Below are 22,222 nucleotides of genomic sequence, written 5' to 3' on the forward strand. Positions count from 1 at the left end.
TTGTAGAAAATGAATAAATGTTTTTAACATTATTGTTACAAATATTTGTATTGATGATACAATTGCTTGTCATCAATGTTTAAGCTTAAAATTAATTTGAGAGTTTTTTTTTACAAGTTGATATAACTTGAAATGTTGGAATGATATTTTAACTATTATTACAAGGTTATTTTGTGACTTATACATGCACAATGATTACAACTTAATGGTTTAAACTTTAGGAACTCTGATTTTTTATTTTAAAGTTGTTTTTCAAAAAATCTATGATCTTTGAATAATACTTTGATAAGTACAATGCTAGTTATGAGTTTCAATATGATGTAGACTTTTGTAATGACATTTAAATCTTTTCCTGATCTACACGAATTTGCTTGTCTTCAAAAGTAAGAAATTCAGATATAAATGGTGGGTCGAAAATGTGTTTTAAAACAAGATACACTCTTCTGGAAATATCCGACTTCCACGTTGGTATCAGAGATGTACATATGTTGTGCAACTGAATCAATAAAGTACAGATTGCTGGTTATGATTCACTTCAAGGGATGATTTCAGGCCTGAAATCAGCTAGCTAACTGTAGAAGCTCTTGAGCATACCGAAGCATGGCCGTTTGCTGGCCATCTTTGTCGAGGTATGTCTGGCGGCCAGCATCAATAATGTCATCTACGACTGCACTACACTCTTTGCCTAGAACCTCGATAAGTTCTTGTTGTGCCCATTTGGTCATCCATGCTGGTTTTGGGCCTTCTCCTAGACCAAAGCCTCTATTCGAACTAGGCAGGATTTGACTCATCAAGATTACAATAAACTCTGCAATCTTCAATCTGGTACCATTCGCAAGGAAGTTCAATACAGGTCATCAATACTGGAGGATAAAAAGAAATAGAAGCAGCAGCAGTAAGGAAATCAAAAGAAGGGACCATATTGTGTAAGCACCAAGTGGACAAGTAATAGTTGGCTTACCGAATGCTGGGATCCAGATGACTGTTTCTAAGCATTTCAGCAATTTTGCGAAGGCCATGCACCCGTTCAAACTCCTGTCAAAAAATGCAATCTATGAAAACAAGAATATCACACAACGCCTGCGTAATATCGTATAATTGGTCTTTGAAAGTAGAAGAAGCTTTACGGGACAGACGCAGTGATGTACTTGACTCGATCCAGAATTGCAGCTTAAGTATGCTTTTCCTGTTGAGTTCAAGCTGAGTTATAAGACTTTATTGCATCCTCTGAAATGTACAGATGCATACCTTCTGGTTGGACGGAGATTCCAGCATGATAGCAAGCAATCCATCCAGGCAGGCACTCTGTACTGGTGATCCTCCAGCTAAGAATAAGTCAATAACCTCCTGCTTTTCACGAACATCACTTATGAGAGAAAGCATCGAACTTTTGCGTGTGTGTAGGTGTATGGATGTATGTGTACATCGGGGAGAAATATTGTGATACAGCGATGGACCCCAAAAACCAAACAAAATTCTGGCATGTAAAACGGGAAAAATGCGAGATGAGAATGAAGTCAATACCGAAACAGCTGCATGCTGCGACGCAGTGGTTCGGCAACCACTGTAAAGCAGGCAGCAGCCTTCCAACACACGAAGTGCAAGAACCACTTCCGCAGTGGTGGAAGAAATCTCCACATCCAAACCAGCTTCTGCACCTGCGGAGATATTGAGGTTCTTGACCAATCGCTTCCGTGGAGCCAATGCGTAATCGAATAACACCGGCACAACTGGCAGAACCAACAAAGGAAAGTATCTCAGACAAGGAGATAAATTGTTAGAGGGACAGCGATTCCTCACTATTCCATACGAATCATAGTTCATAAACCTCACTTGCCAATAATTTCTATGGAGTAACTGGTGCTGAGAGTGGTAGGAGGCTGCAGCTTTTGGAAATGTGGATGGACTGATTGCTCTTCAAGCTTTTGACATTGCCTAGGTCAAATAGATAAAAACAGAGGTAGGAGTTGTGCCTGGAGGTACATGCGGTTTGAAATGAGATCATACTCTAATTGTCAGTGGTTATCACCCCAATACTTTCAAGGTGTGCGCCAATGACAAAACTTGAGATAGATTCGAAGAAGAATAGGTGATAACCACGGCCAAAACCAGGTTCTGTACCACAATTACTCAAATCAATGATCCCTCTCTTAAAGGAATCAAGGATACAAGGATACAGACAAGGATCGCACCAAGCCCTAAAAATCAGTTCTGAAGTGCATATTGTGCACAGGAAGGAGTGGAAAGAAGAGTGACATGCACGAACCTTGAAGCTCTCGGCAGCTCTGGCTGTCTCGAAAAAGCTCGATCACCTTCTCGGAGTTCACAGCAGAGGACATGAACTTGGCAAGGGCATTCAAACCACGCTCTCGCACGAAGGCAAACTCCGATCGCGCATCCCGCAGGCCTCTCCTCAGCGACCAAGCCACTTCCCGGTACATGCGCTGGTCCGAGAGAGCCACAACAAGCTCCATCACCGGCGATTGCTGTTGCTGCTGACGCCCTACGACTTCTGGACCCGCTGCCTGCGCGGCGAGCAAGTCCTGCGCCCAGTTGGGCTGTCTCAAAATCATCGTGTCCCTCTCTCTCAATCAACACCAACCCAAATTCGTCCTCCACGAAATGAATACCTCCGCTTCAACAACACCCCTCTTCATCAAAACTCCGCACTCTACATTTCCATTTCGACCCAGCCCTTCCAAATAGCTCCACCCTAAGCTCCCACGCCACGAATCCTGCCACAGATCTACATACCGTGCATCTACATCACATACCACGACCCAGAATTTCAGTTGTGAGCTACGGGAGGCACCAACGCAGGGGAGCATAACCCCGTCACGATACTTCGGGTGCTGCAGAACCCTAATTGACACCTCTGGAAAATTCTACCCATAACCCAAAATCACACACCCAACAAAGCTAGACATCAAAACCGCACCCTTCGCCCCGGGATCGCATGTTCACGACGAAGCTTTTGTCGCTGGCGACAATCCTGCGCGACGCTTGCGCAAGTCGGAGGCCGGAGCCTGGCTCGGAACCACGGAACCACAGCTATGGCGATGTTTCTGCTTGCACACACATTCATACCAAAAAACTATAGAAAAAAACTATTAAAATAATGATGATAATAATAATAAAATGCTGAAACAGATCTTTTTGTCTTGCATGGGCTTTTTCGTTTCAGAATATTTGTGTTTGTTCATAACTTTTTTGTTTTTGTTTCTGTTTGAATTTAATGTTGAGTCAAAACTAGGATTTTTATGCTCAAGGATTTTGAGGTTTGCTCAATTTTGATTAGAGTTTGATTAGAGCTTTAGTTTTGACCTTAAATTTGTATCATGTCTTCCTCTGTAGGTTTGATTATGATCTAATTACATTTTCTGGAGTTTGTCTTTCATTTATGAGATTTATTTCAATGTGAATATGTTTTTTCTAAGCTTGACCTTTGTGTTTATTAATATGTTAGAAACATCAAATTTAAAATGTGTAACTAAAATAGAATTTGTATACAAAATAAGAATGAGACATTGGATTTTGTGAGATAACAGATTTTTTTGATTAATAATATTATCTTTTATCATGTAGTTCTGAATTAATGTTTTTAATTTTTTTGGTACTAATTAGAACATGCTAAACTGTACTAGACTTGTCTAAACTGAAAAACAAAAAGATGCATATATTAGTATATTGCATGCCACGAATGATTGACTAAACTATACATGATCTGAGAACATATTAATTTTCTTTTTATAAAATAAACATCATATGCCTATTAATTTCTATGAGTGCTTTGTTTCATCAAATTAGATTCCAACCAACAAAAATATATGATGGGTTGGAGCTTTAATATATATGTATATGAATAAATATTGCAATATATCCAAATAAGAAATCAATGGTGTAGCTAGGTGTATTATTCATTAATAAATTATGTAAAAAATACATAAAGAATCAAAATGAATAAAAATGATAAATATGTATTTGAATTCCAACAACTTATTTATGATGTTGCAAATAAAAACTCAAGACACCATTTACAAAAGAAGATCCATTGGAATATTATATATTTTTGGGCTTGTTGTAGTACTCAACTGCAGTTACAATCATGAATGTTGTTCTCCTATTAAACTAATACTTAAAATCTCAAATGGATACATGTATATATAATTACTTACGAAGAAATCACACACTTAAAATTTTCATTGTTGAATCCATCAATACAAACATTGTCTGAAATCATTTTTTAATTTAATTTTTTATTCATGAATAACACTTTCCTTGTCAGAGGCACATACACAGTGCAGGTTCACATGCTGTTTTGATGCCTATCGTCAACATGAGAAATGTAAAAACAAAATTCTATTTCAACCACTCATGTCATCGTTAAATTTCTGAAGATCATAACGGGCACAGTAAAATGATACTAACACTACTAACAAAAAAAAAATAGAATAGTATAATTTTAAGCATTGAAAATATATTAGAATCAGAGCCTTAATTAGATTTCAACACTCGAGGACAGAAATTTGAATCCGTGCCCGGGGGTCCGTTTCACACCGCGGAGCAAAGGGCTTAGCAAGGGTTTAGGGTTTATGAACCGCCCACAGGTCGAGGGGCAATGCAATACAACACAACACTGGGTTTCATAGAAAGAGTGAAGAGTGTGTCTCGATTTTGCGGATGGGGAGGACAATCCGTCGCGCTTCGGCTTCCATTCAACCCTGCGCGTGATCGTAGAGCGCGGGAGAGAATTTTTTTGGTTTTTGTTTGGGTTAGAATGGAGAAGGATTGGCTCGGGGAAGGGGATTACTTAGAAGGGAAGAGTTGGATCTTCTCGTGAAATTCACAACCAGGGAGGGACCGGGGGATCGTGAGGAGCGTGGTGGTGGTGGTGCGTATGGAGCCATGGCAGGGTGGAGGGGCTCCCTGGTGTATAGGCTCCGTGTTTCCGGCACCGCAGCTTCTCACCGGTGCTTCCGCAATTCCATGTAAGCCAAAGTTGAGCCCGATCGTTGGTTGAATTTCGCAAAACCAAGTGATGGATCGTGATAATTCTAACACTTCATGGCGTCGGAAATTGATCGTGTGATGAAGATGGGGTTTGGTTTTGCGTTTTTGGATTCGTTTTGTAGTTTTTGTGGTTTATCGTAATGCTGTCCTCGTGTTGCTTGGGCTCAACATGGTGCAGTGGGCCCTTTGTTGTTCGATGGAATCGGATTGCCGCAGCGGCTTCTATCTACGGGCAGCCCTCTTCCGCTGTTTGAAAGCTCTGTTCCAAGCGTTTCAGAGGTAATTGGGTAGCGTGTGTTTCGTTCTTTCAGCACGTTGATGTGGGTGCGAGCCCTTTGAATCCTTGATATAGTGGTGATTCCCTTAAAGATCCAAACTGCAAATCCGAGGATGATTTCTTAAGATTTTAATTGATTAATTATTGTTCCCTCCCTTGAGTGCAGCAAAAGGAAGAGTTCCTGTCGTCCTCAGCAGATGCGTACTTTCCTGAAGATCTTCTGGAAGAACATTTACAGGAGGACAGTCTATTAAGAATGGGCTTTAGTGATCATAAGTCCCAGATTCTTGGCAATCGCTTGCAACTTGTGGAGGTATTTATTATGCTTTTGAAACAAGAAGTCGCAACATCTCACTAGTGCAAATTACATCTTTTGAAGTGTTCCTGGGTCGAGTATTTTCTTAGTTTTTGAAGTTCTTAATGCGGGTGCGTGTGTCGGCAGTGCAGAGATGGAGACTATGCGTTATTTTTTCCAACAGGTAGGAACACGGACCGCATCGGTGGTGCCCTATGTTCTAGAGATACAGCCAGCAAGTGGCACGTGTCTATCAATGCAGCCTCTCATCATTCCTTGCAGCCTCTGTGGAATAGTTCTATTTCGCTACGGCAACCTGTACTTCAGGTATTCATACAAATTGCAATATTTGTATGAGCTGCAAGTTGTGGATATCAACTAGATGCCAATGGGCATAGTTTAGGTGGATGTGCATGCTGTTATATTTGTGGAGTTTTCAACGGTAGCGTGCAACTTCTCCATGAGTACGCAATCTTAGAATGAATTGACCACTCACAAGCAACTGTTCAATAGGGCATGTTCTTTATCGCAATTTGTTCAGTCGGTTCAGTTTTGTACGTTGTTTTTCGATCTTTCTCCTGATCGAATTTGGCTGTGTTTTTATTACTGTTTGAATCACCTTTTACACTGATGGATGATGTCATGATTGCAGCTGTCAGCAGTAAGGAAAGATCCGTGGGACCCTGGTTATGGTTGTTTGGTAGCAGCTCGCTCATTGTATAAAGTGCAATTTCTAACAGCCAATCAGGAGGTACGGTTAGCGCATTTTTCTAGGCTAAATAGGCAAAATGGGTGCAGGCTAAAGACTTCACTGAAGTCTAAAGGATTCCTTATTGTATCCCTGTGAGGTGAAATCTGTTATGGAATCAGATAACTGGATTAATCAGTATCGGAATCGCTTAATAGCATTTTAGAATCGACACTACCCTAGTAAGTCGAGTGATATTCTCAGGTGTGCTTTGCAAATTCTAGCGATGCCTCAGTTGCAAAACATCTTATTGCCATAGTGATCTTGTTAATGCTTGTTTCGGTCTGTAGGAATTGCAGATAACAAAATGTCGGTTTTACACTAGTTGTGCATGCGTAAGAAATGTTCCTTCCTGTGGATTTTACGAATCATGATTGTTATTTCGAATCTTACGTGGGGACTGTGGCAACTTGTTCTTCACCCTCTTACAGGAATCGCAGTTCGATTTTACTCTTCCGATGACGGCCAGTTTTTCAAAATATGTGTCACATGTAATCTCTCCTGCCCCTGCTCCTCATATAACACATTTGTTGATTGTAACATTTAGTAACAATTCTATCAGGGTTGGCGAGTTGCAGTCCGTATTTACACCACTGTTGACCCTATTCCAAAGCTCATGTTATCCTGTTTTGTAAAAAGTCGTTGCATGTTTTTGTGGAATTCCTTCACCTGCCGTCGCAGAAGCTTAGAGAGCCCACTTAATGGGTTCACCTTGCACCTTCCTACTCTTTAGGCTGAAAAGTGTTAGTATCCTGTTCTAACCTGATTTAACCTGAGTAAAGCGTCACCTGAACCTGGAATTTGCACAGATGTGATAATATCTCTAAAATCTTTCCTTCACAGGTAGCATGGAATCAGCATGTGCAAGGCGAAGCTGCTGTAGTTCTGGAAACCGGGGAGGTTCTGCTGTTTGACCTTCAGCGTGGGTGGTCTACGAGTAATCTGAGTGCCAAAGCTTCTTATAATGCTGTCCCTGAGTCATTGAATTCGTCGACTTTATCTTTTGTTAGTAAAAGACGAATCAGCAGACCAAGATCCAAAATAGCCATGCATAAGAAAAAAGTAAAACCCCCTCCGGTTAGTAATCCATTTGAGTGGTGGCAGTGTGAGTATGCGTGGCATCCCAAGACACTGTTTTTGGCTGGGTCAAAAGAAGTATCTCTTTTGGACTTCAGGGCTAAGCACAAACTCGTGACGGATCAGATGGGGAATTCATCCACAGGCATGGGACATCTAACTCAAAATCTCAATACTTCTGTCGTAGCGAGAATCCCAGGGGTTGGTCGCACAGCAGGCTATTGCAATCATGCTGGTGGCAGTGATGTTGTACTTTCCTTCACAAGAGGTGACCACGATGGAATGTACGATTTTTGCATCTCAACCAAAAAGCACCTGCTTTTGTTTGACACCCGTCAGCCTCGGACTCCACTTTTGCAGGTATGCGGAGTTGTTTGGTATATTTGCAGAATTTTGCATGTTTTTTTGAATTTGAATATCCCATCAGAACATCTGTGTTTTTATTCATTTCACACATATTGAATACTCTGTGGTTGAATTTCAGTGGCTTCATGGCATGGAAGCTGAACCTCCAAGTCTACTTGCTATGTGCCCTATTCCCTCATCAAGCCGAGAGTCTCCAGCAATAGATTCCAGCAAAGGTAGATGTTTTATCACCTGTGTTGCTGCATTCTTTTAATTTTTTCTTGCAAGAAACAAAAGTGTGGGGTGTTTTGTCTTTCTCTCAAATTTAACCCCTACTTTTCGTGTCGTACACTACGTGGAGGGCTTTAGTTGCAATCACTTTCGTTCATCAAGAAGTGTGAGGATGTTCAAAGGTCTCTGGTCGTAGTTTGCAATTTTTGAGATGCATGTACTGAATTTCACTGGATTTTGATTTTTTTTGGTGCTTATTCTTATAACCTCGGTTATGATTCAGGTAACGCCATATTGGCAGCCTCCTTCCATTCGGGTAATGTCCATGCCTTTTGCTACGGTCCTCATTCAACACCTACTTTACCCCCTCAAAATGGCTTGATATCAGTGTTGAACCCATCACACTTGGATGAAAGGATTTATTCTTGGGACTTACCATCTAAAGTAGTAGCCCCTCAGGCTGCTCCCAGTAACTGGGCTGCCATATTGGCTTCTGACATGAATTTTTTCCAGCAAGAAAGGAGTAAAATAGGTCCTTCGAAGAAAACATGGGACCACCTTTCTGGACTTGTTGTTCTTCCGCAAGACTCTCAAACATTTCATAGGTTGGAGACACTAGACGAACTGCCCAATGGCCGAGGCTTTTCTCTAATGCAGCTGACTGGAGAGGGCAATATCTTTGCACAGCATTTTCAAGCAGCGAGCAGGTTACATAGTGCAGGTTCTCAAGTACCTCCTGTGCAAAGCGCCTATGCAGACGCTACTGGTACGTGTTACTGCACTATTGCAAAAATTTAGATTGACGTGCTTCTTTTTTTGTATTGTTTTCTGCAATCTCTAAGATCAAGCTTGTGCAACTTTTATTCGTGCATCTTTCATAATCTAAAGATGAATCTTTGATCCCTATTGAATAGGTATCAAAAGCAGGTCCAAGAAATGCAACGTCATGGAGCTCGGTTATTTCCTCAACTGTATCCTCCTTTCCATCTGGAACGCTGTTTGTTTAAAAAGTTCTCTTGCAGAGTTATGCATATCTATGGGACGTTAAATCTGTAGCGTAGAACGATTTAACAAAACTTGATTCACATCTATATCAAGTTACCGCATTGTCTCAAACCCCTCTTGGTTTCTTCTAGGATCTACATTTGTTCATCTGATGCGTAAGATTCAACCTGTGTCAGATTTGGCTTGTTTCAAAATATCTTGGATTTATCCTTCATTGAGGTACGCAGATATCAGGAATGGTTCGAGTTTTTCCGAGTGTGATGACTCAAAGCCATTCAAACACACGTATGAGGTTAGTGGTGTATCCATGGATTCTGATCATCCATCAGAAGAACAATGTGCTCTTGTACCGTGGAGGTCGTCCCAGGATATTTCGCTCAACCAACTCGCATTCCAGGCAGAAGACGCGCGTGTGGAAGAGGAGGAAGGTTTCCTCCTAGAGTTGTACGAGGATTCAAATAGACAGAAATTGTCGGCGCTTGCAGTTGAGGTGCTGCAGCATTCGAATGTGGCTCTCAGCATGTATCCTCCAAAGTGACCGATAAGGTCAATCAAGAACTTCTAGAATAACTATGCAAATCGTTATTGAAGGCTCATTAATCTTGATTTTAGCGGTAGCCGCTTTAACCTTTACTTTTTGTTCTTGTTGTCGTCTTTGTTGCTGAGTTTTTGATTGAGACTTGACCATTGAAAAGATACGAAATTGCCCATATAGTGCTTCGAAGATATTTACCAACGGACCTGGAAAAGCTGGCTGCGGGTATGCCGGTGGATGGTCAATCACATTGCTCACGGAGGTATTTATCAATGTTGCGGACTTCCCATGTACCGGAGGGTTCTATGATCGAGTATACAAGTCAAGAGAGTAACACAGAGTTATCTGAAGAGGAGTTGAAAGTGCCCCTTCCAGTATTGCTGGAAAGATGCTCATTGGGAGACCGAGGTAAGAGGTGGCTGAACCACATTGATAGGAGAGATGCAGAGAACACGCAGTTGTCCATTATGACTCGGAAGGACTCTTTGTCAACTGGTCGAAGCATACTTCAAGAAGGTTGTGATCATGTGCGACTTGCTCTGCACAATCTCACAACTGAGGTGAGGTCCAAAGAGTTGGTGCCAGATTTATCCTTGGCTGACAGCGTGGAAGCATGGAACAATATTCCCATGGGCGTTGAAGGGCTTGACAAGAGTCACCTTGTTGAGTACCAAACATCAGATAGAGAAATGATTGTTCCCCGCGTACATGGTAAACCTTTTAAAGGGCAGCATTTAGACATGATTTTTCCAATGGCAATTGACCTAAATGGTGGGGAAAGCAGTTTTCTTGGAGGAAACCCATCTGAAGACGATCGTAGTCAAACCTCGGTTTTAGATAAGCATGCTCTACGCACTTTTCTTGGAACATATGTAGACGGCTCGTCGACAGGAAGGATTTCGGAGGACTCACATCTTTGTCCAATCCAGTTGCCTTTCATTTCATCGAGTGCGAATCGGTTACATCCTTGTACCGTCTGTCTTTATTGCTTTGTTTCTGTTTTTAGGTTTTTAAGGCGCTGTATAGGTTTTTGGTTGGTAAGTTGACTTATTATTACAGTAATAATTATCATCATCATCATCATCTTTAAATTTATTTGTATATCACCCCTTTCACAGTGTCTCTCCCTCATGTGCCGGGGTTTTGTTATGTAGTTTCTGCAGGCAATTGATTAAACCTTTCTAATTGCCTGCAGATAAACTTAAAGCTCAATTTTTTTTGTTCTCATTTTCTCCTTCCTACGGTGCAGGTGAAACAAGTGAACATGCAGACCTGTCTGGTTTGAGTAGCTTACGCGATCAGTTCAAGCAGTGGCAAGAGAGATTTGTACCATATCAGAATTTTTGTCGGAATAACTTACCAGGTCAGTTATGAATGGCGATAATGCTCGATGGCAGAGCCTTCCTCCTCGATATAGCTACGAATGATACTTATTTTTGTTTGATCCTGATCTGCATTGGTAACACTTTTTGAGTTACCTGCGGATAGAGTGAGAGAAGAGTTAGTGAGAGTTAGTGAGAGAAAAGTTGTACAACTTGTACATGAAATCCTTGCTGACGATTCAATAGCTCTCAGCAGGGCTGTAGAAATTGATTCCATGGGTGAAGAGGGTCAAAGAGCTCCGAAGATTGGAGTGATTACATTTGGAAGTTAGTTAGGACATAAGAGTTGTAACATGTCACATTCATTTTGATTTTAGACCCTGTCTTGCTCATTCAGCTGTACCTTTCTTTCAGAGAGTAATGTACACTATTGTACATGCAAATGTAATTTGTTCTGGTCTTGTTCCAACAGTATACTCTCCGTCTGGTCGTTACACTACAAAAGAACTGCGTGTACTGGCCGGAATACTATGGTGGTAAAGAACAATTCTGCCTAGGGTGGTTGTAAGCTACCAGACATGTTAAATTGCTAACAAGTGGAATTTAATCAAGTGCTAGAAATTGGAATGCAATTTAGGGCCTGACTGAGCAAAACTAATGATGAATAATTTAGTTTACGACCTGAATGGGAAAAGCTGGTTCTAATGCTTAAGTGAAAGTTTTGTCGTTATGTTGCGAGTAGGCCAATTTTGGAAACTGAAGGGGATGAAAATGAACGCACTTATCTTCGCTTCGCTTCATTACTGGGTTCGTAGATGACGGTCCTCTCGTGTCCTTTGGAACTTGTGCCTTGTTTCCCCGTACCTTCAGAACTCCTTGTCAAAGCTATCGTACTTAGTTTCAAACAGACTCAGTATCCTCATACTCTCTTTCTGAGCTCCTCGTGTCCATTCGCAGTACCGACGGAATCTGTTCAATTCTTACTCTTGTTTGGTCTTCCGCACGAGACGTGTGCGAAGGACTCTAGAATTCAGCACGCTGTCTAGGAAATGGGGTTTGATCCCGTCGGTCCCGCTCTTTTCGTTCACTGAATTCTGCAGCACCATGCTCACTACAGTAACAATTAAGATGTAAAATAAATGTCTCTTAACCATCTTGTCCTGTTGCTGAGATGCATCAAAACTGAGGACAGAATGAAGTTTTTTAAAAAGAAAAAAAAAAGAGTCACGTGTACAAAATAAAATCTCCTTTTCTACCTTTCTTCCGAACCTGTCCAGTAAGTGGTCATTACAGATTTTATCAAAATCGAATTGTGTTAAAAAACGACATTTTTTAAGTGCATTACATTGTAGTAGTTGGTTTTTGAAAGGGTCTTTGTATTTAGGAGATAAGGTGAAAGGTCATAACTTTTAAATATTTTGATTAGTTGAAATTGAGAAATCTTATTTAGTTGATTTTAAATTAGAAAAATGAGTCCAAATGAATGTAGAGGAAAAATTGAGGTGTATGATTAATTTTATCTCATTAAATTTTTGTCGGGCCCATCTAAAGAAATGGTTTTCAGAAAAATTTAGGAAGTCATTAATAAAAATTTAACCAATAAAAAAATTCCTTCACCAATAATAAACCTTTAAAATCATGACCTTTAAAACTGGACTTCTATATGCAAATACCAAATTAATTAGGACCTTTAAACCTCAATCCTCAACGTGCCCTGTCATTTTGCGCAGTTGAAATTGGACCCGCTGGTTGTTGCTCTGCAAACAGTAATGAATTCATGCGTGGGATGAAGTCAAAAAAACAAAAAGTCTTTGACTCAGCATCATGTTTGCAATTGTACAGTTTGACTGATTGCGGATCCTACACTTAATTCTTTGGTGAATTTCTTCAGTGGCAGCTGGAACAGATGTATATATATATATATATATATGTATAAATGTATGAATTATTGACAAGTTGCAATGTTAACGCTGTCCTTGTTTGTTGTGTTGGAAGGTGGCGTATGATTCGTTTCCCATTTACGAAGTTCAATCCAAGCTCACTGCATTATCCTTTTCCCTCGGACTTGTATGTCATGAAGGTCGTTGAATATGTTGAATACTTCATGGCTTCAAAGTTTAAAATTTACCAAGTGTATTCATTTTTTTTAAAACCCCATCTGAGGAATCGATAGATCCTCATCGAAGTATCCAACAGCGTTTCCGGACTCGACATAGAACGAGCTGAAATTAACGCTATGAGAGTTTTCGTCTGTTGCAGGTAAAACAGAAACAATATTCATCTGGTTACCATGGTTGCAGATAGTTACCAGCCTCAGAATTAGTCGGTATTAGGATTCCGATAAGAATCTGCGTCATTCACAGGTGGTGAGCACTGGTATCACTTTTGCTGATGCAGTAGTACTTACACATCTACGGATTTGTCAGGAGCTCTCAGGCTGCTCCATGCGATGCTGTCCTGTGAAAGTTGCCACTACTGATAATCTAAATAGACTTAGCTGGGCTTGATGATCAACGTTTTTGGTGGTGAAGATATCCATGACTCTCCCAACTTGGCCACCTGCAGTTTTAATGACGGGCTGGGTCCTAGCTGACAAAGTAGGCGTTGGCCAGAGAGTAGGGGTGGGGGACTTTGAGGAGGGAGTGTTGTGCTTCAGCGAACCACCAGGCCGGCAGCACGACGTCGCGGAACTAGAGGAGAATTATCGAAGAAACAGCGATACAATGGGCCTTTGAGAGTGGGTTTGTTGAGTAGGTTCTGCGTATTCCATCAGCTGGGTTTGTTTGGTTGGCGGAGAAGACGCTGTTGCGAAACCATGTTTGAAGGTTGAGGAGGTTTTTATGGACTTGGTCAACTGCTTTTGGACCTCGACAATCGAAAGGGTACTCTTGGGCGTCGAAACATCCTTGCTGTGAGTTTCGAATCACAAGCCATTCCAAGCGAAGATAACCTGAGAAGTAAGCAGGGGGGCCTTCATCGTGTCAGGGTTGTATTACAGAATAATCAGCAGCCATGAGGAGCATTGTGTCTCTATGTGACATGAGAAGTTGAATAGAAAGTTCACATGCGATTAAGCTTGTTTTGAGTTGCAGCTTTCTTGTTTTTCGAGAAGAATTGCTGAAGTCGTATCTTGCTGTAGCTGGAAAAAGCTGGTAGGGAAAAGTCTGCAACTACATCAGAGTTACATTGGACACCTGCAAAATGGAACTTCTCTAGTGATAGAAGAGCGGAGCTTCTTCGCCACTTCTCTGCCGCTCAGCAACTTGACCTATTAGCAAGGACCAGTGAAACTTCGCAGTTTCAGTGGTGCTGAATCGTTTCTCGCGTTAGACGTGGTTGGTTGCGATGGTAGTCGGTGCGTGGTGGCTTCTCACCCCGGTACTACTAATCGTGGTCTTCTTTGGGCCTTCAAATGCAGTTTTAAATGCCGACGAAAGTAAGAAATTTCTTCACAGCCAGTGCGATTATCATGTTGAGCTGATCAAGATTGTTTGGTTGTGCTGAGCTTCATTATGTTGAGCTCGAACGTGTTTTTGTAAAAACTCTATGCTACCCTTGCATGTATATCCCAGCCTAGTTTCTTCCTTCAATACCATAAAGCCCTGCAGCTTGGGAACGGCACCACGCATATTCCCAAACACATAGTCGTGTTGTAGCCTATTGAACAAGCTCAAGCACATGGTTAATTCCGGGTTTACGGTGGGATGGCAGAGGATGCGCTGTTGACCATAAAAAACCAGTGGATCACGACCAATTTTACCTCGTGGATCGCTGGCACCGACCCCTGCTTGAATATAACGGCGTGGAGAGGCATTGTGTGCGACGCGCTTGGAGAGCATGTTATCACTCTGTAATGATCACTCTCTCCTGGGTTAATTCTATATGGTCCAAACCAATTCGTTTCAGTCCTTATTGAAATGTTATACATATCATAGTAAGAGACTAAACTTAATGTTTACGTAACTTCCTTTCGTCAGATGAGGAACCCTTACTTCTTCGGTTGCACCCATTGTTGAATTGCTTGTTTCAAACTTGGTTTTCAAACCAAAAGAAGAGTTCGACTTTAATGTGTCTTATTTAAGCTGTGAGAAATTTATACAAATAGTTGTGAAGGTCAGCAGGGTGAGATGATCGATTACAACCTCTCACTTCAGAACTAATGTTGCATGGACAACAGGAACGTAACTAAAATGGGAGTGAATGGATCCATTCCCGAGGCCATCCGAAGGCTCACCTTTTTGGAAAGCCTTGACGCAAGCGAGCCGGACAAAGCTGCTTCTACTAACATCGAAGGAGATTTGGGGCCGCTTGCTAGTTTGACCCATCTCAAGTCTCTGTAAGTACGCAGAAAAGAGTTATAATGTAGCATGCCTACTTCTATTTTCTGATGCTGCTTTCTAACTGTAGGGCATTATTGGCTCGAGTTTCTTTGTTTCAGTTAGATTACATCGCCCCTGTAGGGTCTTGATGATAGTGTTGTGGTAAGTGACTGTTAAATGATGATATTCAGTTGCTCTTCGGACTTACAAGTTTGCGACCATGTAGAGATCGATCAGTCACTCAAGTATTGGGTGCTGTGCTTGTCGAATGCAGGAACATATCAAGAAATTACAGAAATGGTTCGTTTCCAGATGTGATATATAATTTGACGAACCTGGTTGAGCTGTGAGTCTTCCACTCCAGATCCGAATACAACAATTTGTACCTGCTTTCTCGAGCAGCCAACATGATAATAAATGGTCTTACTTAATTTCATGTTACGTTCACCAATGGTGCAGGAAAGCAGACAATAACAAATTTACTGGAAATCCCTCACTGTCGCACAGAATTGGCAACATGAAGAAACTGGAGACATTGTGAGATTTATCTGAATTTTTTGAACCAAAGTGTTTTACAAGCATTTGCACCGAATCATGCAATTCATGGATAATAACACTATGCTGCTCGTAACTTCTGAATGTGAGTTTGCTTAGTTGTTGTAAAAAGTAACTAGCTTCATTTTTGCGTGGCAGGTACCTTGGAAGTAATAATATCGTTGGGAGCCTTCCAGCAGAGCTTTGGACTTTGCGAAACTTGCGGGAAATGTAATTGTGCTGAACTTACCACAGCTGATTTCTTGCTTGTCTTCTGCAAGCTTGAAACAAGTTTTTGTGCTTGTAGGTAGTAAGTTTCTGCTGCTTTTAGATGATGTCAGTAACTAAAATTTCCTTTCACATTTTGTTTAATTGAGTGAAAATTTCTGTCACTGTTTGTTGCACAGCTCACTATGGGAGAACAAATTGGAGTCGGAGATTCCAAAGGCCATAGCGAACCTGACCAACCTGGAGTTTTTGTAAGCTCCAACTACGATTTATCCTTCATTGTCTTTTTGGACACAATTTCTCGATGAACTTTTCTCAGCTTTCATTAATTCATAGCCCATGGTACAAATTTTCATCAATCATGCTCTCAAACTCAAACCAATATTTTTTTTTCCTGATGTTGTAGGAATTTACACGGCTGCAAATTGTGGGGGGGGATCCCTTCAGAAATGGGAGCTCTCAAGCGCATGCGAACTTTGTAAGTACCATCTATCACGTAGAATTTTGATGGGTCCCTTCACAACATTAAACCAGTGCTTTCAATGAGGTTTCAGTTTCTCCACCATCCGTGTTTCAATTTTTGAAGAAGACTTACACATTAGACTAATGGAGAGAGTATTCGGATGCTGCAGAAGGTCGACTGTGTGGTGCGTTTTGCTGTGTCCAGTTGGCTGTATTGCTATGGATGTCCTTATGATCACGTAAATTTTCTGACTCTTCAAAAAATGGATGCCCTGTTGTGTTCATTACAGACAGCTGTATTCTAACACGTTAACAGGACGCATCCCTGATACAATGCAAAATCTTACGCTTTTGAGTAACCTGTAAGTTTTGTCCTCCTCAACTAACTTTGTTTTAAGTAGTTGATTGACGGAGAGTGTGATGATAACCACTTTAAACCCCTGCTGTTTATCTACTTAGACTAATTGGACAGCGTAGTCGTAGTTTTATTGTCTTTTATGCGCAAAATCTGCAATCTTTTATCTGGCCTTGCTTACAAAAACCATTCTGTCATGCATCACTTGATTGGAGCTTATGCTGTGTCAAGCAGTAGACTAGATCAGAATTATCTTTCAGGAAAAATTCCCCAATGGATATGGAGTTTTCAAAATCTCACAAACTTGTAAGTTTGCTCACTCTGGCATCTATTTTTAACTGGGTGGTTTCATTGGATGTCATGTAACCGGCACGCCTATGTCAGTGAGGAAGAAGGGAGCGATGTATAGAGTTCTTATGCACGCAATTGTGTGCGAGGAAATTCTGCCTGCTGAACTTAATAGATGTATTTCTAAGCTTAGGATACCTGATGATTTCCTACGCATATGACAGGCAACTTGAAAAGAATTCATTCGAAGGATCCTATCCTGCAATGTTGCAACAGACCCTGTCGAATGTGTGAGTACTCTCTTACCTTCAGGTGGTTTCGTGGGGTCGACTTGGAATTAACCTGCATGTTGTTGACGTCGATCGGATGCTAATAATTTCTTGGTTTCTTCAGGCAATTAGACTGCAATTACCTGAATGGAGCATTGCCTGTGATGCCTTCGCGATTCAGCAACACACAGTAAGTGAAGTGTTTGCTCATTAATAGACGGCTTCTATTGCCCCTGTTTTGTGAAATGAAGTCTAGGATCCTTTCACATAATAAATATCTGGCATGAGGTGCGAGTTTAGTTCGACTTATCAACTCGTATGCATCGACTGAGCACATTGTGTTGTCCCGGAAACAAATCATTGGAGCAAGTTTTTGTGAGACTGCAGTGTGTCTTCTATGCAGGAAGTGGGATGTGGATGAGAATTGTTTCACTGGACAAGATATAAAGGAACGGAGCATTCAGTGCAAGTGGGGTGCCAGTAATGCCGCATGTACCGAGTACTTTGCGTCTGTTGCGAACGGTGAGCGGTCACAAAGTTTCTGGGCTTCAGAAGAGACAATGTACATAGAACAAGCCTGGTTATGAATGTGCACACATCACAGGGTGCTTTGGCAACAGGGTTCGAGAGTGAGTACCTTGTACGATCGGTTAGAGATTCTCATACACGTGATAGATGTCTTCAGGTGCATGTCCTCCGTGTCCAGCAGATCAGCAGCCCTACAACACTACCGTTTGTACATGCAAACCGAAAGGTACGTTTTTAACAAAAAGGGCATGATTCCGAATAGTCCAAGAGTATGCAGGAAAAAATTACTAATTGAGTGTGTCCACATTGAAGAGGCTCTTTGCCGATCTCAAGCTACTGGAGGTGACTAACGCTGACTATTTCAGATGAAGAGTCAAAGACGAACACTTCAGCAATCGTAGGTGGAGTAGTTGGTGCAGTTGGGGGCGTACTGTTAACTGTGAGTATCGTACTTTGTATATTGTGGAAACGCAAGAAAGATCATGCTAAACTTATGGGCCGCTTTAATCCCCAGCTTGCGGAAGGTACATAGCCACTCCCAAGTCATTGGCCATGTCCACCTCCTGCAAATTCATGGATTTTAATGGATTTAGAATTATATTTATATCTTGTGCTTCAAGTTTTGGAGCCACTTTCAGGTTCTTTGCATGTGTTTCTTTTCAGAGCTATACGATCCAAATTGGCAAGCTCCTGCTGGTGTACAGCGATTTAAGCTGTCAGAATTATCGAGAGCGACAGGTGGGTTTGATGAGGCACATGAAATTGGGGAAGGCGGATTTGGTAAGGTTTTTGTGGGGGAATTCAAAGATGGTAGGACATTGGCGATCAAGCGTGCTTCAGGTCTTGTCTCGAGTTCTCAAGGCATGGCAGAGTTTCGAAATGAAGTAATCTCATCCCTCCTAAACTTCTCTCATGGTCCTTTTAAAAAAAAAAAAACACTTAATTATCGCGACGTTTCCATTGTTGTGGGCTTTGTTTGTAGATTGTCCATTTTAGACCGATAATTTGAGCTTTTCTCTTAGTACTACTTCCAGACATTAAGTTTTGAATTCAAAGTTTGGGTTCTAACGTTTCTTAATCCTCATCATTTATGCAACCGTTACATTTGGTTCATCCAGGTACTACTCCTAAGTCGGCTTCACCACAAAAATCTCGTGCGATTGGAGGGTTTTTGCGACGAATCTGGCGTGCAGGTGGTACATTCTGTCTGCATTGAGTTGTTCTTGAGCACTGCTTCCAATGTTACTGTACGATCAGGACCATACGGATGATTGAGTTTGTATCCAATCACACCCATTTGCTTAATTTCATTCAACTTTGCTCTGAAGTCACTGTATGCATCGGCTCTGCAGGTCCTTGTGTACGAGTTCATGAGACAAGGAAACCTTCATGCTCATCTTTTCCGTAAGCTGAATCCCTACATTCACTTCTTTTGTTCGTAGTCGTTCGGATTTTGGTAATCACAAGTAGTCTAATATGGTTTCTTCGAGCTACGTATTTTAAACATAATTTGTATGAGCAACTAACTCCAAGCTGAATGTTGGCTATGTTCTTGTCTGGACCGGAAGGCTCAACCAAGCGATTGAATTGGTATAAGAGGTTGGAAATAGCAGTAGGCGTTGCTCATGGCTTAGAGTATCTGCACTCTTATGCGGTATCTTCCTCCCCTCCTTTTCTCTTCCATTTCGCTCTGAGAATAACGAAGTGAAAGCAAAGCATTCGTATCTGATGCCTCACCTATCCAAGGAATTTTCTAAATCTGCTGATATACAACTGGTTGTAATTTTTAATGATTGAAATTTGTTAAAACAAGTGCAGGACCCACCAGTGATTCACAGAGATGTGAAACCCAGCAATGTTCTGCTTGACGATAACTTAATAGCAAAGGTAGCTGACTTTGGTATCTCTAAAGCCACAGATACAGAGGCAACTCATGTCTCAACTCGACCAGCTGGCACTGCAGGGTACCTTATTAATCGAACTCTAGCTGTATAAACCTTCTCTTTCTAAATGTAAAGTGCTGTAATTCTTTCAACTGCAAGATGCTCACTAACAGTCCTGTTTATTGGTGCTAACTGTGGCGTTGAAATGTTTCGATGGTCAGGTACTTTGATCCTCAGTACTTCATTCGCCAGCAGCTGACAACTGCCAGTGACGTGTACGGCTACGGTGTGGTGCTATTGGAGCTTGTGACTGGCCAGAGAGCCATTGATCACACACGAATATCTAACTTCAATCTGGTGGAATGGGTAGGTCCGCATGTACAAACGATGCAACTTGATCGCTTGCGCACCATAAATTACAACCAATGTTTTATGCCTTCACTGTTCGTGTCCCTTGGTTTGCAGGTGAGACCAAAGCTAAAAGAAGAAGGAATACGAGCCATTGTGGATCCCAAGCTTGGAGATGATTACCCCGAAGACATCTACCAGGACATGGCCAAGCTTGGTCTGCAGTGCGCCTTATTTGACAAGGATAGTCGACCGACAATGAAGGTTCAGCCTAGTTCAAGCTCCTGCACTTTCTGTTGCTTCTCCTCCTCTTCATTTCGATACTTAGGAGATTCATTAAATTTAGTGGTGGAACGAAATTGAAGCACATTGACGAGGTGGCCGATGAGAGTGTTAACCAACCACTGCTTTTTGTCCTTTCTACAGGAGGTAGTTAATATTCTAGATACCAACCTCAGTAATTGCATACCGCCTCCTCCGTCGGACTATTCGTTTACATGGGAATCCGGGGACTCTGATTATCCAACGAAAGCCAGCGGTAGCGCAAGCGTCACTGGTGCAAGCACAAGTAGCTACGTCAGTAGTAAGCTCACTGATCCCGACCTCAGTCACAAAAAAATGAGCAGCAGCTTGTTGCCGCGGTGACAAAACCTCACTTTGAATTCTTCTATTTTCATCTTTAGAACAAGCGTCTAGAATTTGGTGTGCTATACCGGTTCCAAATTAGAGCTATTCCAGATGACCATGCTTGGTTAGTATTATTCAACTACTGTCTGTTGCAAGTAATTCTGGCTTGTCACTATTGATATGTGTAAAGTTCAGGTCACTGTTTTCAGGAGCGAAGCAATGTGTAGTTTGACTAGTGTATACATGGTAATCAACTAAATCAATGAACTGTTTTGCATTAAATCAATTCTTTTTACATTGCTTTCGTTTTTGAGATGTCGGTGTTTACAGCTCTGAAACCTTGGCTTAGTAGAGAGCTTTCGTAGAGTAATAACCCATATTCGTCTTGAGGCTTAAGACAGACAGAATGCGTATTTTTTCTAAAAAGTTGCCGCTGTTGAGGAAAGAGATAATCTCGTTTTTGTTCAGCTTGGACCTTATATCAGTTGAATTTTGCCAGAACTACAAAATCATCATTTAAATATTGTGATTTTAGAAATATAGTTGAATTAAAAAGTGTAAGATTTTCATAAATATCAAACGTGGCTTTGGTGAAATTTTTAGTAGATAAATTTGCATGGTTATTTTATTTTATTTTATTTTAAAGTTAAAATTTAAATAAGTTTAATTTAGATAACTAGAACAGAAATAAAAAATTTATTATGAATTATAAAGTTTAGTACCTAAGATGTTTTTTAAAAAATTAAGTAGAATTCGTAAGAAAAACCTAATATATAAAAAAGAAATCATTACGTGTTCTAATGATAACAAGAGGCTCAAAGCCTACTGTGAGTAAATTTATAAAAAATATCAGTATACCAAAACTAAAACGTAAACACCAAAACAGATTTGGTTTAGTTTTATGGCTCTATTGTAATTTAATTTTGTACATAATTTTTCATATTTAATTTGTCTAAAACTTAAAAAACTTAAAGTAATATTCTTTTTTGTATTGATGTTGTCAACGAATATATATATAACTTATAAAAAAGTGAGTACAAGTAAAACAAATATCATATAACTAAATACTCCAAATATGATTTTTTAATTTTAATAGGTGTGTATATATATATATATATATATACATATAATCTTTTTAGAGAGTGAATAACTATCTACTTGAAGTAAAAATACATCTAAATTATACTAATCATTCATACTACATCCATATACAAATAAAAATTAAATTTAAAAATATTGTAGGAAAAGTTTGTACTAACAAGTAACAATTTCTTTGTTCTACATGTCTATGTATGTGTGCAAATATATATCAGATAGATAATTCATAGTTGATTCTATAGACGTCATCTTTGAAATGACAAAATATGTTAAAGAAATTACCACATAATGACTTCATTTCCCTACAACTTGTAAGATAAATATCAGATAGTTTTTGAAGTTGTCACCGTAACAAATATGAACACATTTTTGTTAACACAGAAACCTAGACCATGCGTGAGTATTGTTCAACAGAACCTAATATTGTAATGTCTCTTT

General features: G+C 40.5%; 3 protein-coding genes across 8 annotated transcripts; 2 read left to right on the plus strand and 1 right to left on the minus strand.

Moving 5' to 3' along the window:
* Positions 1–403: 403 nt before the first annotated feature.
* Positions 404–3,080, minus strand: LOC112291025 (uncharacterized). Of its 2 annotated transcripts, XM_024537959.3 has the most exons (6): positions 2,939–3,080; positions 2,267–2,761; positions 1,525–1,730; positions 1,249–1,347; positions 962–1,035; positions 404–822 (listed from the first exon to the last, which is right to left on the minus strand). In XM_024537959.3, the coding sequence occupies exons 2-6, from the start codon at positions 2,571–2,573 to the stop codon at positions 561–563; spliced, it is 948 nt and encodes a 315-aa protein (XP_024393727.1). In that variant the 5' UTR covers positions 2,574–2,761; positions 2,939–3,080; the 3' UTR covers positions 404–560. The 2 variants fall into 2 exon arrangements, with proteins under 2 accessions (XP_024393727.1, XP_024393726.1); XM_024537958.3 differs by having other exon boundaries at positions 2,267–3,049.
* Positions 3,081–4,619: 1,539 nt separating this feature from the next.
* On the plus strand, positions 4,620–11,288 carry LOC112291248 (uncharacterized). 3 transcript variants are annotated; one of them, XM_024538397.3, is made up of 13 exons: positions 4,620–4,988; positions 5,189–5,289; positions 5,454–5,600; positions 5,730–5,909; positions 6,235–6,333; positions 6,762–6,821; positions 7,174–7,767; positions 7,892–7,988; positions 8,267–8,749; positions 8,898–8,954; positions 9,216–9,510; positions 9,684–10,471; positions 10,773–11,288. In XM_024538397.3, exons 1-13 carry the CDS (start codon positions 4,898–4,900, stop codon positions 10,895–10,897), a joined length of 3,117 nt encoding a protein of 1,038 aa, XP_024394165.1. In that variant the 5' UTR covers positions 4,620–4,897; the 3' UTR covers positions 10,898–11,288. The 3 variants fall into 3 exon arrangements, with proteins under 3 accessions (XP_024394165.1, XP_024394167.1, XP_024394166.1); XM_024538399.3 differs by having other exon boundaries at positions 5,227–5,289; XM_024538398.3 differs by having other exon boundaries at positions 9,684–10,481; positions 10,773–10,903.
* Positions 11,289–13,356: 2,068 nt separating this feature from the next.
* On the plus strand, positions 13,357–20,981 carry LOC112291249 (uncharacterized). 3 transcript variants are annotated; one of them, XM_090256047.1, is made up of 24 exons: positions 13,357–13,802; positions 13,938–14,281; positions 14,557–14,695; positions 15,023–15,181; positions 15,439–15,510; positions 15,624–15,701; positions 15,858–15,929; positions 16,106–16,177; positions 16,333–16,404; positions 16,679–16,750; positions 16,978–17,049; positions 17,256–17,321; positions 17,425–17,490; positions 17,704–17,822; positions 17,986–18,054; positions 18,194–18,352; positions 18,492–18,712; positions 18,947–19,021; positions 19,181–19,232; positions 19,397–19,482; positions 19,647–19,792; positions 19,933–20,077; positions 20,177–20,323; positions 20,486–20,981. In XM_090256047.1, exons 2-24 carry the CDS (start codon positions 14,191–14,193, stop codon positions 20,702–20,704), a joined length of 2,469 nt encoding a protein of 822 aa, XP_090112173.1. In that variant the 5' UTR covers positions 13,357–13,802; positions 13,938–14,190; the 3' UTR covers positions 20,705–20,981. The 3 variants fall into 3 exon arrangements, with proteins under 3 accessions (XP_090112173.1, XP_024394168.1, XP_090112174.1); XM_024538400.3 differs by having other exon boundaries at positions 13,985–14,281; XM_090256048.1 differs by having other exon boundaries at positions 13,357–13,756; positions 13,985–14,281.
* The last annotated feature ends 1,241 nt before the right edge of the window (positions 20,982–22,222 follow it).

The sequence above is a fragment of the Physcomitrium patens genome, chromosome 14, assembly GCF_059467195.1.
Source record: "Physcomitrium patens ecotype Gransden chromosome 14, ASM5946719v1, whole genome shotgun sequence".
Taxonomy (NCBI): Eukaryota; Viridiplantae; Streptophyta; class Bryopsida; order Funariales; family Funariaceae; genus Physcomitrium; species Physcomitrium patens.

Excerpts from the sequence above, each read along its gene's own strand:
- LOC112291025 (XM_024537959.3), bottom strand. The coding sequence starts at position 2,573 with ATGATTTTGAGACAGCCCAACTGGGCGCAGGACTTGCTCGCCGCGCAG. Across the intron at positions 1,731-2,266 it reads GAGCTGCCGAGAGCTTCAAG|TTGTGCCGGTGTTATTCGAT; the intron begins GTTCGTGCATGT and ends TGGTTCTGCCAG. Across the intron at positions 1,036-1,248 it reads AATCTCCGTCCAACCAGAAG|GAGTTTGAACGGGTGCATGG; the intron begins GTATGCATCTGT and ends ATTTTTTGACAG.
- LOC112291248 (XM_024538397.3), top strand. The coding sequence starts at position 4,898 with ATGGAGCCATGGCAGGGTGGAGGGGCTCCCTGGTGTATAGGCTCCGTG. Across the intron at positions 8,955-9,215 it reads GCTCGGTTATTTCCTCAACT|ATATCAGGAATGGTTCGAGT; the intron begins GTATCCTCCTTT and ends TGAGGTACGCAG. Across the intron at positions 10,472-10,772 it reads GTTGCCTTTCATTTCATCGA|GTGAAACAAGTGAACATGCA; the intron begins GTGCGAATCGGT and ends CCTACGGTGCAG.
- LOC112291249 (XM_090256047.1), top strand. The coding sequence starts at position 14,191 with ATGGTAGTCGGTGCGTGGTGGCTTCTCACCCCGGTACTACTAATCGTG. Across the intron at positions 16,751-16,977 it reads CTTACGCTTTTGAGTAACCT|TAGACTAGATCAGAATTATC; the intron begins GTAAGTTTTGTC and ends TGTGTCAAGCAG. Across the intron at positions 19,483-19,646 it reads AGTATCTGCACTCTTATGCG|GACCCACCAGTGATTCACAG; the intron begins GTATCTTCCTCC and ends AAACAAGTGCAG.